General features: G+C 55.0%; 1 protein-coding gene across 4 annotated transcripts in view; it reads right to left on the bottom strand.

Moving 5' to 3' along the window:
• The window catches only part of Mgat5b (alpha-1,6-mannosylglycoprotein 6-beta-N-acetylglucosaminyltransferase B), a 64,614-nt gene extending 52,170 nt beyond the window's left edge, over positions 1–12,444 (bottom strand). For 2 of the 4 annotated variants that reach the window (XM_005350789.2, XM_026780500.1), the window contains exons 1-2: positions 11,622–12,151; positions 8,113–8,225 (exon numbers count right to left, since the gene is read on the bottom strand). In XM_005350789.2, coding sequence (XP_005350846.1) covers positions 8,113–8,225; positions 11,622–11,689 — 181 coding nt within the window. In that variant the 5' untranslated portion in view covers positions 11,690–12,151. The other 2 variants (XM_026780497.1, XM_026780499.1) reach the window with 2 other exon arrangements.
• Positions 12,445–12,668: the final 224 nt, after the last annotated feature.

The raw sequence follows: 12,668 nt of genomic DNA, 5'->3' as shown, positions 1-12,668 counted from the left end.
CAGGGTGAGTCCTTCACCCCCTGCCAGGCAGACCCTGTGAAGAATCAACTGAGAGAAAGTGGGGTACACCCACCAAGATCCCCACAACTCCTCAGTTTCCCCAATGTCTCCTTTCTTACCCTTCCACCATCAGCTGTGCCTGCCCCGTGTGAGACTCCCCCTGCCTAGTGACGAACCTCCTGTCTCCACCTCAGGCGTAACAGCCACCTTACAGTAAAGACAAACTAGACTCATCCCTGTGTATGATTAAATCTCTTGCTCAGGGATCAGGCTATGCCCCACCTGTAACTTTAACTACAAATGGTTCTGTGCTGCCTGGTCCAGGAAAGAGCAACTGCATCTTTGTTTCAAAAAGTATAATAACCATCTGGCAACCCTTTGTTTCAAAATGATACTTTGACCAACTATGACAACCCTGTTATTATGACTACCCTGTTATGACACCTGTTGTTATGACTACTCTGTTATGCCCACCTTGCAACCATGTCTGTTTCAGGAGGTTATAACTTACTTTCTGCTCTAGTAAGGCTGTCTGTTTTGCCCATCAAATTCCCTATTTAGAAACCCCTTACCCCTCGGATATAAACGCCTTGTCTTCCTCTCAAACCCCACCTTACAGGAAGGCAGTCCGTGTACACAAGTAAAAAATAAGCTTAATTATTTAATTACTTGCTTTGGTGAATTTGGGCATGATGGTTTGGGTCTGTGGTCTTTCTCTTCCCATCTTTGGGATTAACACATGCCTTTGCAATCTGCATCTCTGCACGTTCTAGACAGCCACGCAGGCCACAAGGCGCTCGGCTTCAAAGATCCAGGGTCAAGTTCTCAGCAAACAAGCAGAACCCAGTAAGATGCTATGTCAGGAGCCAATTTCCTCCTAAAATCATTACAGGAGCCATCACCCTGGGGAGTCTGCAGAGAACCCCACACCCATAATTGTGTTAAGAATCATTCTATTGACAGAGCCTACCCCACACCCAAATTGGCTGTTAATGGAGAGCTATCTGTTAGCGGAACCCACCCCACATTCCAAACTATCTAGAGAACTAGGTGTGTCAGCTCCTAGTTGTGACTTCCTGGCCTACCTGACCAACACGAACCACATGACCAACGTGAACCACGCGGCAAGAGCCCAGGCCCCTGTGGCCACCCCCCAACTCCTTACCCTATATAAGCTGTACCCCATTTCTAATAAAGGGGGGCTCTGACAAACTTAGCATGGCCTCCTTCCTCTCTCTCAGCCCATATCTTACAGATAGTGCCTCTCCAGGACCCTGAAATAACTAACTGCAGGGTGGGTTACAACCACTAGACTGAGTAGCCCACCCAAAAGCGGTCAACAATGCTAACCACACGCTTCCAGGCTACCTGGGCAAGGGGTGCCAACTGTTGGACTCTCCAAAAGCAGACTCTAAGGTGAAGGTTAGGGTAACTGATTTGAGAGGAGAAGGCGAGCCCAGTATGGAAGTGAAGAAAAGACAGAAAGGAACCCACTGCTAAGCCTACTGCTTCCCCTACTGGGGAAGCCAGAGAGAGGCGTGGAACAGTCCTGGGTCATTCCACCTTCGATAACAGAGCTATGGCATCTACGCACCATCAGTTACTGGGTTCTGGTAGTATTCTGGTACTTTCCATCTGCCCCAGGTGCTGACAGTTGCAAGTTTGACCCCACGTATGAGAATACAAAGAGCTGAGGAGTAGGGGAGCCAACAGCAATTGTCTCTCAGGAAGAAGGTACCAGAATGCCCCAGTGGCCTCCGCGGGACAAGCAGTACTGTGGAAGAGACACATGGAGTCTGACCAGCCCTCTTTGTGGGCTGAGGGGAAGTCAACCTTCCATTCTTGGCCTCAACATCCCTGACTCAGGGGAAGGATGCTATGGCCCACTGCAGCCCAGCGTCGTGCACAGGCAACAAGAGCCACTGAGAACTAGAGGCAGAGGAGGGAGGGGGAAGCGAGGCAGCCAGATGGTGATGAGCCAGCGGAGGAGGGGCACGGCAGCGCCTCTGCCACTGTTCAGGGCTGTCCAGGCTATTCAGGACTCATCCCCCCACCCCTCCTCAGGCACTGCCTGATTCCCCACACTGGGCTCCCCTGCCTGCAGTCAGAGAGAGGCCACGGGAGTCAGGAGGCATCTCTCACAGCCTCACCTGGGAATTAGCAGCCAGGCCTCTTTGGACTCAAATCCCTTCCCAGAGGGAGACTACAACAATAGCTACCCTTTGTCTGGAGGTCCCCAATCACAAACTGGGGCACAGCTCTACCAAAGTTTACTCTGGTTTGGGGGAACCAAGAAGTTTATTGGGCTTCCTTACAGAGCACAGGTGAGGTTACCTACAAGCGTGTGGGTGTTCTTCCCCAGTAGGCCACCCCTGGAAAGCCTTTACCCAACAGGGGTGAGGACTTCCCAGGAGCTGCATAGATGCCCCCCCTTTTCTCCCCCTACCTACCCTAGCGTCCCCCAGGCAGAGCTACACACAACAGATGGCAGGGAGCAGCTGGATCCTCATGACAACCCCCCAGCCCTCTATAAGGAAGAATACAGTCCACAAGGCCAGCTGGGGCGATCCTTTTGCAAGGGGACACAGCTGAACTCCACAAGACGACAGTTGTTTGGCTCAGAGGACAGTCACTCGGGAAGCATCAGAGCCAGAGGACCTGTGTCCTTTTGAGACATGCCCCTGGGTCTGAAGAGATACCAGTGGAAAGAGAAGGAACAAAGGAGAGGAAGAGGAAGGAAATGGAGATGGTCCAGGAGTCACGTGGGATGGGGGCAGGGCATAGAAAGGGAGGAAGAGAAGGAGTGGGTTGGGAGGGAGGATATGGTTTCTCCTGCCCCTCAGTAGGAGAAAAAGCAAACGATCTTCCCGTGCCAAGAAGGTGACCATTGTTTTGGGTTTTTTTCTTGTAGTGTTAAGAGACTGAGCACAATCAGAGTGCTGGTGGTGCACGCCTTTAAGCCCAGCACTCAGGAGGCAGAGGCAGGCGGATCTCTGTGAGTTCAAGGTCAGCCTGGTACACAAGAGCTAGTTCCAAGACAGGATCCAAAGCTACAGAGAAACCCTGTCTAGAAAAACCAAAAAAGAAAAAAATAAAAGAGAAAAGGAAGAGGAGAAAAAGGAGAGAAAGGAGGAGGAGGAGGAGAAGAAGAAGAGGAAGAGGAAGAGGAAGAGGAAGAGGAAGAGGAAGAAGAAGAAGAAGAAGAAGAAGAAGAAGAAGAAGAAGAAGAGGAAGAGGAAGAGGAAGAGGAAGAGGAAGAGGAAGAGGAAGAAGAAGAAGAAGAAGAAGAAGAAGAAGAAGAAGAAGAAGAAGAAGAAGAAGAAGAAGAAACCAACTACAGCTAATCACCCTAGCACCCTAGAATTGGGGACTGCTTAGCCATGTACTGGACAGAGCACTCAAGCCTGAAGGGCCCCCACAGCCTGGTTAGCAGTACAGCAGGAACAGGTCCATGCCTTGACTTCCTGGAGAGACCCTCCAGTCCCCCTGCCCCTCCCCTAGCCCTTTCCAGGCTTTCTTGCCCCTCCTCATTGCCTTCACCATTACAGGCCCCTTCCATGCTCCAGCTCTCCTATCCAGGCTGCAGAACTGCCAAGGGCCCACCGGGAGACCATGAGGAAAAACCAAGACTTTAACAGAGTCAGGTAGTAACACGCGGGCCTGGGGCAGGCTACAGGAAGAATCAAAGCCTTGGCTCCAACCCTACTCTGGCACTGACCTAACGGGAACAGGTCACTTCTTTCTCTTGGCCTCAGTTTCCTCTTGGGTAAAATGGGAGGGGGGAACCTGAAGTTGTTGAGTTTTGTAGTTCTAGCCTCTTGTCTCCTCCTTGGTACTGACAGGAATCAGGGTCCCAGGAAAGGAAGCGGGGAGGAGGAAGAGAGAGGAAATAGCAAGGGAAGGGAGAGATGGGTCTCATGAAAGCAGAAATGGGGGGTGGAATGCATCCCATAAAAGCTGGCATTGGAACCGCACAAAGAGTATTTCACATTGTTCCTCCCGGCCCCTAGGTGGGCCTGGGCACAGCAGGGACTCTGAGCGGACAGAGATAAATGACTCTGTGCACTCACACAGGAAGACAGTCTCCTGGAACAGCCTGGAAGACTGGAGAGAGGGGGTCTAGAGACAGGGTCGAGGGCTGAAGAAGGACACAGGGAAAACCCGCAGCAGGGAAAATCATGGTGTTGTGTGTGTGTGTGTCTGGGGTGGGGGGGTGGAGGGGTGCCTCCCTGCCACCATTGGAGGAGTCTGAATCTGTCTGCTGTGAGTGGCAGTGGCTTGAAGCCCCTGCCCCACGGCACCCACCCTCCTTGCCCCCATGGGACTGGCTACACACACAGGTTTTTGGACAAGGGACTTAAGAAGAACGGGGTGGAACGGGGTGCCCTTCCCAGCAAGACAGGATCAGAAAGCTGGAGGAGTGAGGAGAGGAGCCGTGAGCCGGTTCCTTTGCTGAAGCAAGAAATCGGAGGAAGAGATCAACAGGGAAATGTAGGTCACCCCCACACAAGAATCCCTGAAGGCATTTGGGGGTCAGTCTATGCCTCACTGCAGGAATTAGTAAGGGGTCAGCAGGAGGTGTGACCCCAAAACCAGAGGATGTAGGGACACGTAAGAGGCCACTGCCCAGGTTTCATGATGGCTTTGGCTGAGGAGACAGACCCAGTTTGGATGGCTCTTGTGGCATTCTCCTGTTCTTAAACCAAGACAGTAAGATTGCTCCCCTGTTCCCAGGGCTCAGGAGTTGCCCTCTCTTCTTGCAAAAGCCCTAAGGCATGGCTTCACCCTGCCTGAGAAGCTTATATTTTTGCTGAAGAGATACCTAAGGCTAAAGCCAGACATCGGTGCCCAAGAGGGGAGCAGGCCAGGAAGCAGGCCCTCCCCAAGTGACACACTCTCAGATGCCACCACTGGCCCCAGGACTATCAGCTAAGCAAGCTGACACATCTTCCCCCGAGTCCGTTCCCATTCTTGGCACTGACTGAATCGAAATGAACTTACTGAGGCCCCAGCAGTAAGTCTGGGAGCTAATACACGCTCCCCTCTGATTTCCATATAAATAAGAAAGGCTGGGATACTGCAGATATGAATAGACCCCACACTGAGAGACGGGTGTTTTTATTACCCCCTGAGGCCAGCCACTCTATCTCTTCCCCAGACACCCTCTCTGTGGCTGTTTCTCCCATTCTCTAGTGTCCCCATCCCTCTCTTTTACCTGGATCGAGCCCCCACCTGCCAGAGAATAGAGCCCTCCCTGGTACTTGTAGACACTGACACTAGGTGTCTGGACAGCTGGGAAAATGAGCTTATGTTGGTTCCTGTATAGGACAGCTGCTGCAGGCCCAGCTGAGGCCGTGGTGTAAGTACGGGGCTCTGGGCTGCAGAGACCAGGGCAGACCCCAGGAGGCCAAATGGGGCTCTTCTTCCACCTGTCACCCCTCCCTCCCCAAATCCGTGGCCAGTCTCCAAGAGCCACCCCCAGAATGTGGAGCACCCTCCATTCACTCTGTCCTGGGACCTGCGTGGTACAGCAGAACCAGGACACGAGGGATCGTCTGACACAAGCAGCTGAGCTGGGACCTCCAGCCTGTACGTACCCTAGAGAAGCTCATGCTCATATCTGCAAGGCAACCTGCTCAGGTCTGACTCCAGGGGGAGAAAGCAAGGACCCTCTTAGGAGGAGGTAGAGGAGGAACTAGGCTGGGCCTTGCTACATGCGAGGCACCAAAGGTGCTTCCTTCCCCAAACCAGAAGTCCCACCTTCTCCAAGTGATCCCCATTCGAGCGGCTTTTGTCCAAATCTCAAAAGGAGACGTGTCACACTGCACCCCCAAACTAGATCAATTTATTGTCCTGAAGTGTAAACTGGCCCAGAGGAGGGGCCTCCCACAGCCGCACCAGGGACTGTAAAAACTAGAAGAAGCAGTGATGAGTGTTCCAGAAGCTGAACGTGCCGCTCCTGGGTCCAGCTGCACAAACTGTGGATGTGCCGTGTCTAAGAGACTTCAGAAACGTGAAGCACCTGCAGGTGCACACAAACGTGCACGTGCACACGCGCAAATGTAACTTCGTGTGTAACCTGCAGGGTCTCTCCCTTCCCTGGTACGACATCTAGGGCTTGAGACAGACCCCTCCCAAAGCCCTGCTGGGACAGGGCAGGGCAGGGCAGGGGCCATGAGATGGTGGTGTTGTCTTGGGTTCCAGCTCTTTGGGCTGTGCAGCAGAACCAGAGCCCAGGCACAAAGCCCAGTCCTGAAATGTCTTTATTCTCACCTATCAGATTCCTGACTTTGCTGGAGGTCTAGGTTCTTGAAGCCCAGACAGACATACCAACTTCTAAGGACATCCCCAGGGAACCAAAGCCTCCTTCTCAGGGCTGAGCCCCCAACCATCTATCTTCTCTATCTCCTTCCCAGCCAGCCTCCACACTGCCTCCCCTTCTCCAACCTCAACCCTTGAGCATCTCCTGTGTAGAGACCCACACACCTCCTTGGTTTCCTTGCTCCCCTGGAGCACCCCCTCCCATACACAGCATGCACACTACGTGTGTGTGGAAACTTCACCCCACAATCACTGCACAGGATTTCCTCCCCAAGCATCTTATAACACAGGCTCATGGCCACCATGGGGAGGCAGTGACCTACCCTGCCTGCCAGAAAGGGGGCGAGGCTCACATATTGAGGGGTCTCTGGAAGCCGGAGACAGGATGCCATGCTTGACTGGAACGGCTGATGGTGATAAGTGTGAGCGGCCTTCTGAGAGCGTTTGCGAGTTTAAAGACTCGTGCTAAGCCAAGGAATGAGCTGGAGGATGGCTACCAGATGGCACAATAAGCGCCACTCAGAGCCCACTTGAGCTGACAACACGTGCCACTCAGGATGCCTGCAAGTACTCATCGCTGGGAACCAGGAGCTTGAGGAGGTGATTTCCAAGAGACTCTCTAGACAGGCGGAAAGCTCCTCGCAACACCGACAGCCCCAGGAGCCCCACTTGCCTCCGTCCTCCCACCACGCCATGCTCCTCCTTCCTACTACTGACCCAAGGAGGCCCTGTGGCGCTCTGTGCAGAACCCAAGCGTTTATCTCACTCCCAGCAGCCCTGTGAGTGGTGTAAGGAGGAGTGGCAGGGCCAAGGACTAGTCACCTTCAAGCTGTGTGAAGGCAGCACAGTGCCAGGGGCTTTCTGCTCACCAGCCTGATCAATCCGGCACCTGAGAGGGTCTTTACTCCCTCAACCACTCTCTCCTCTTCCCTGTGACTTAAGAACTCAGCAACACCACACAGCTAGTAACTAGGGATGCAGACTCCAGCTGTCTGGTCCCAGAAGCCCACACGCTACATCTCCATTCCACACCTCGCCAGCATCATGCAGGTCAGGGACAGAGAAGGACCAGGTGAGACCAACATCACAAGTGCTCAGACAGGAACCATGTGAGCCCTTTGCAGGCCTGTCCCCACCGCAGCTCTGCTAGGGTCAAAGGCACAGAACATGCGCTGTGGACCGACCTTTTGGTATACTATGAGTATTTGTTCTCATTGGTTTAATAAGGGAATAAATGGCCAATAGTTAGATGAAGGTTAGGAGGGACTTGTGAATGTGGGATAAGAAGAAAGGCAGAGTCACGGGGAGTCTTGAGCCAAATACAGAGGAAGCAGATGATCAGGCCGCACTGAAAAAATGTACTGCCAGGTGGCAGAGCGTAGAAAGAAATATGGGTTAATTTAAGTTGTAAGAGCTAGTTAGTAGCATTTATAATTAAGAAGTCTCTGTGCGGTTATTTGGGAGTAGACTGGCAGGCCAGAAAACCACACCTACTAATATGACTCTCAAAGAGACAGGTGTATTCAAAGACACCATCCAGGACACTCCAAGAAAAGAAGCAACACAGGGTCCCTTCTGACACCTGGGAGACCCCCCTTCTAGGCCTGAGAATCCCGGTAGCACTGACAGGGCCAGGGCCCAAGAAGCATGCCTGTCACACTGCAGGCTCAGTCCTTCCCCTTACACATTTACATATTCAGAGACCAAGGTCCCCAAAAGCCTGCTACAGGGGCTGAGCTCAGAGGTATCTCCCCCCTGACATCTTGTTGGTTCTCCTAGCCCTCCAGATACCTTCTGTGCGGATGGTGAAGGGTGAGTCCCCCAGGCGCCGGGCAGAGAACTGGCCCCCCAAAGACGTCATCAGGAAGCAGAGAGTGAAGAAGCCGATGCCCAGGACAAAGAGCCTGCAGGGAGAGTGGAACAAGGTGGGTCAGCACAGCACACCAGCAATCCAGTCCCCGACTTCCTCTAGGAAAGGCATAGAAATGCCAGAAGCACGAGTGGGTGGGCTGGGTGAAGTAGTTGCAGTAGGCTCAGGAGTTCAAGGTCATCCTCAGCTACTCGGCAAGTTCCAGTCCACCTTCAGCTAAATGAGCTCTCAAGCCAACAAAGAAGCAGTAACTGAGAGAAGGGAGCTGGGGCACTCAAGGAAGAACCAGAGCTGGGGGTGGAGATCCCAGGCCCAGGAGGCTCCATCCTCAATGGGACAAAAACACTGAGCACATGGAGAAGAAAAAAAAAAAACATAAACAAGAAGAATGTGCACACAGGAAGGGATCTGAAAGGGGGCCAGCCTCAATCACCTGGGCCACACTCGGCACTGTGTACACGGCCTCCGCCATCTGTCACGAGCTCACTTATCTGTGCCCTCATAGGGTGCCACACGTCCCCATCACTCTTGGGTGGTAGTATCTCACGGCAGGCACGTCCCCTCCGCCCCCACTGTGCCCACTCTCCACACACTCTTCTCTATCAGTCATGCCCACCCTGGCTTGTCAACCTGCAGCACCGTGAGTCAGGCCATCTTCTCACCCAGGCATGCAGTGTCACACAAATGTGCCTGCAGTCATGCAGGGAGGGAGAGCAGGCCAAAGCATGACATCATTCATTCCTTCAATACACACTCATTGTCTAAGAGGTGCCAGACACTGGAGTAACCCAAAAGACAGCAGGAGTCAGTCGAGGCTCAGAGTCCTTGCCTCAAGCTCGGCAAGACCCAGCACTCCATGCTGGGCACAAACAGGGCTGAGCTGGGGGATGGCAGAGGCAGAGGAGGCTTGAGACCCCAAATTCATTGGAGGACTCAAAGAGCTGGCAGAGCTGAAAGGAGACCCTCCCTTCCCCCAGGTCAGAGGGAGGGGCTCTCTGTCCCCACCTGATACAGAGCCAGGATGGCCAAGAAGACCAAAAGTCATGCCAGATGTTTCCACCTGCCCCACCTCCACTCTGTCTCCGACCCTGGTGTCTGTGCGTGTCTCTCTGTAAGGCTTACTATATACATTTTAATCCCCATTATTTTAAACTGTCAGTGGAGTCTTTAATTAAAATTTGGCCCATTAAAGGAAACACATAATTGTAAAAGAAAAGAAGAAACAACAAATTCTGAGCCCGTATTTAAAGGAAGCAGTTAGAGTTGGCGTCAGTGAGGCGGGGAGGACCAATACTTGGAGGTCCCAGTAGCTTCCACAGGGACCTCCTAACTTTGTGGGGAGAGCATGGTGAGCTATAATAGGAGAGGTGGCACAGGACACACTTCTCTTACTTCAGGGGGACCTCCCCGAGTCCCTCTAAAGCCGGAATGGTGTTCAGAGCACACGGGGATATCTCGTGGGGTCCCCGCTACTCTCTTCCCATCCTGAGAACAAACAGGGCTTTCCTAGCTCCAGTCTCTCTCTCAATCATGGGATTGTATTAGGGCTGGAGATACAAATGCTTGCCATGAGAAAGCTGTCTACACTTTCTGCCTGGGCTTTGAAGCCTCAATCTACAGCCTTAGCCTTTCTTTCTGTACCAGTTACCACAGCTGGGGCCCAGGGTCCCCCAAAAGTAGTTGGTGGTCATTTACAGTGTGCTCAATGGTCTCATCCATTCATATGTCCATCCAAGGGACATCTCAGGGGCATTCCCTCCCCAGACCTCTGCACTAACAGTACCCCCAGACGTCCTTTAAGGATAAATCAAGTTAGGGTGATTTAATCAGCGGGTTGCCCCTGGTCTCCAATCTAAAGATCTCAGGAGACCTGGAGGAGACTGGTTAGCTGTGGGTCCCTACCATCCTAGGCAGACCAGGAGGTGAAGTTGCAGGGCTGGAAGGGGGTTGCAACTGCACCAGGAATCCTGCCTTCAGGTAAAGGCACCCAGAGGAGGGAAACCCAGCTTAGGGGGTGAGGACGCTGTCCGTGGTGCTGGAGACCGCCGCCTGCCACCTTCACGCCAGAATCACACCAGGAACCTTCAGAAGCTGGGCTTCCTGCCAGCTACAAAGATGACTTGGGATTTGAGACCAGCAAGAACCCTCTCAAGATGCCCAGCAGGGCAGAGTCCAGGATCTCCCTGGAGGAGACAGAGTCTTTCCAGAGAAGCCTGCTTGGTGACCTGGTTCCCCCAGGGCACCTTAGGCCAGGGATTTCTGAGACACTCTCCAAATAACACTCTGAAAGCCAGCCTTGGCAGCTCTCTAATTCCACAGGCCTTTGCATTTACATAGACACATAGACAACTGTCCCCAGTGGTTACCATCTCAGCCCCAAGCCAGCCCAGCATGCTGACAGAACGGCCAGGTGGGCCATGTCTCCCCACCTCCAATCCAGCTGGGCACAGAAGGCTGTGGAGGCACCGGGGATCAGTCCAGAGCCCGGGGAGAAAGCCTGTGCATGTCTCAAGGTTTATGACCAGACTCCACCTGTGGCCTAACCCAATCTCACTACTGTGTCCACCTCTCCCTCCAGCACTTTCCCCCCCACCCAACACACACACACACACACACACACACACACACACACACACACACCACCCTCTGCCCAGCCTGGCCTGCGGGCCTAGCTCTGCTGGAGTCTGGGAGAAGGAAGCAGGGTCCCTTCAGAGGACCAACAGGTCCTAGTGAGTCCCTCACAAACTGCGCCCCTATCCGGCTAGGACTGTCCATGGTAGGGGAAAGGGAGGCGTATCTAACTCGGTCATTGCTCCATGTTCCTGCTGCGCCTGTCTAGCCTGTTGGAGTCCGCATTTGGGAGCGGAGTCCCCAGCAGAAGGGGCCCTCGCCACAATCTTGGGGATCCTCCTGTCAGACACAGGCTCGTACCCAACCAGAAGGATGGGAAAGCAACAAGGGCGGGAAAAGGGGGATGGACTAGGCAGAAAGGATGGGCGGGTCGACCTAGAAGGCGACAGGCGGGACACCGGGGGTGCCTAGGAGGCACCCCACACTAACTTCGCAGCTCAGGTAGGACCGATGTTGGGGCAGGAAATAGAGTTGCTGGCTAGGACCACTTTGGAACCTAGGACCTCCTTGATTTTGGTGTTTTCTGACTCCATTTTGACCTCTTCATGCCTATATCGCCCCAATCTTGATCAATTCAAGACAGGTTCAGACTTGCATCCTCCGTCGCCCCCCCCCCCACATACCCCATCCCCATCTCCATCTCTTTCCCCATTCCCATGGTTCTCATCGAGAATCGACTCGTGAACCTCCTCGGCCACCTGGACTTGCAACCCCAGCAGGGGCGGACCTCGCCCAGCTCCACCATCCACCCCATTGGGGAGGTCTTGACCTCCCAGTGCCAACCAGTCGAGAACTTTACCGAAAGGGTCTCAGGGTGACCAAGCATCTTCTGACCATTATCTTCCCATCGGGGTTGACTGTGATCATTGTTCAAACTTGTCTGGGCGAGAAGCAGCTGGCGAGGCCGGACGCACCGTCCTGGGCCCGGTTCCGGCCGCCTCGGGAAACGCTAAGCCGCTGCGGGCAGAAGCCGGGGGGTCGCAGCGCTGAGGGCGCGCGGGGCGCGGTGGCTTCGCTGCTCTGCAGCCGCGGCGGGGTCGGGGGAGGGGGGGGATGACGGCGCGGCCTGGACGCGTAGGGCAAGGGGGTTCGGCGAGGGCTCCCGGCAGGGCGGTCTCTACGTCTCCGCCCTCCTAGCTTCACATTTTGGGGACGGCGAAGCGGCGCGCCCCCAGATCGCCGGCCGCGCGTCTGCCTTGCTCAGGCTCGCTGGCTGGGCGGGACGGCGCCGCGGCGCACAGACGGGCTTCCCGCGGCGGGCGCCCTCATCCCCGGGGCCCGCGCCCTCGGAGCGGGCTAGAGGCTGCCCCAGGCCCGCGCCCCCGCCCCTCGCACCTCCCGGCCGCGCCGCTCTGCAGCCGCGCGCCCCACCGCGCCCATGGCTCCGGGGGAGGGACGGCTGCGCTCACGTCTGCCCTCGTCCGCTCGCCCGCTCGTTCCCTCTCTCGGCCACCGGCGCTCCGGGCTCCGGGCTCCGGGGTCCCGCGCGGCGCTACAGCCCGAGGCGCCGCATTGTTCCCGATGAGGAGGCGGCCCGGGAGCGGCCTCGTGCTTCCTCGGCGCGTGGGTGCCACCTCGTGGCCGCGGTCCTACCGCGCACCCTCCCGGGGCTGTGCGTGGAGGAGGGGGATGTGAGTGGGGGGGAGCTGCCGGCGGTGCGTGACCCTGCGCCTCTCCCGAAGCTATGCAACTTCCTAGGGAATCCAGCAGCTCCGAGAGCCGAGGCAGCTCCGGTAACTGCAAAGCGTAGGGGAGATGGACGCGAAGAGGGGACCATTGTTGGTCCTGCGGGACACGAGCCACCCCCAAGAGCTTCTGTACTGATGAGTGTACTGATTCTCTCAGT

Source organism: Microtus ochrogaster, chromosome 7, assembly GCF_000317375.1.
Source record: "Microtus ochrogaster isolate Prairie Vole_2 chromosome 7, MicOch1.0, whole genome shotgun sequence".
In the NCBI taxonomy this organism is placed as follows: Eukaryota; Metazoa; Chordata; class Mammalia; order Rodentia; family Cricetidae; genus Microtus; species Microtus ochrogaster.
Note: the sequence above shows the minus strand (reverse complement) of the source record. Positions and strands in the feature narration are given on the sequence as shown.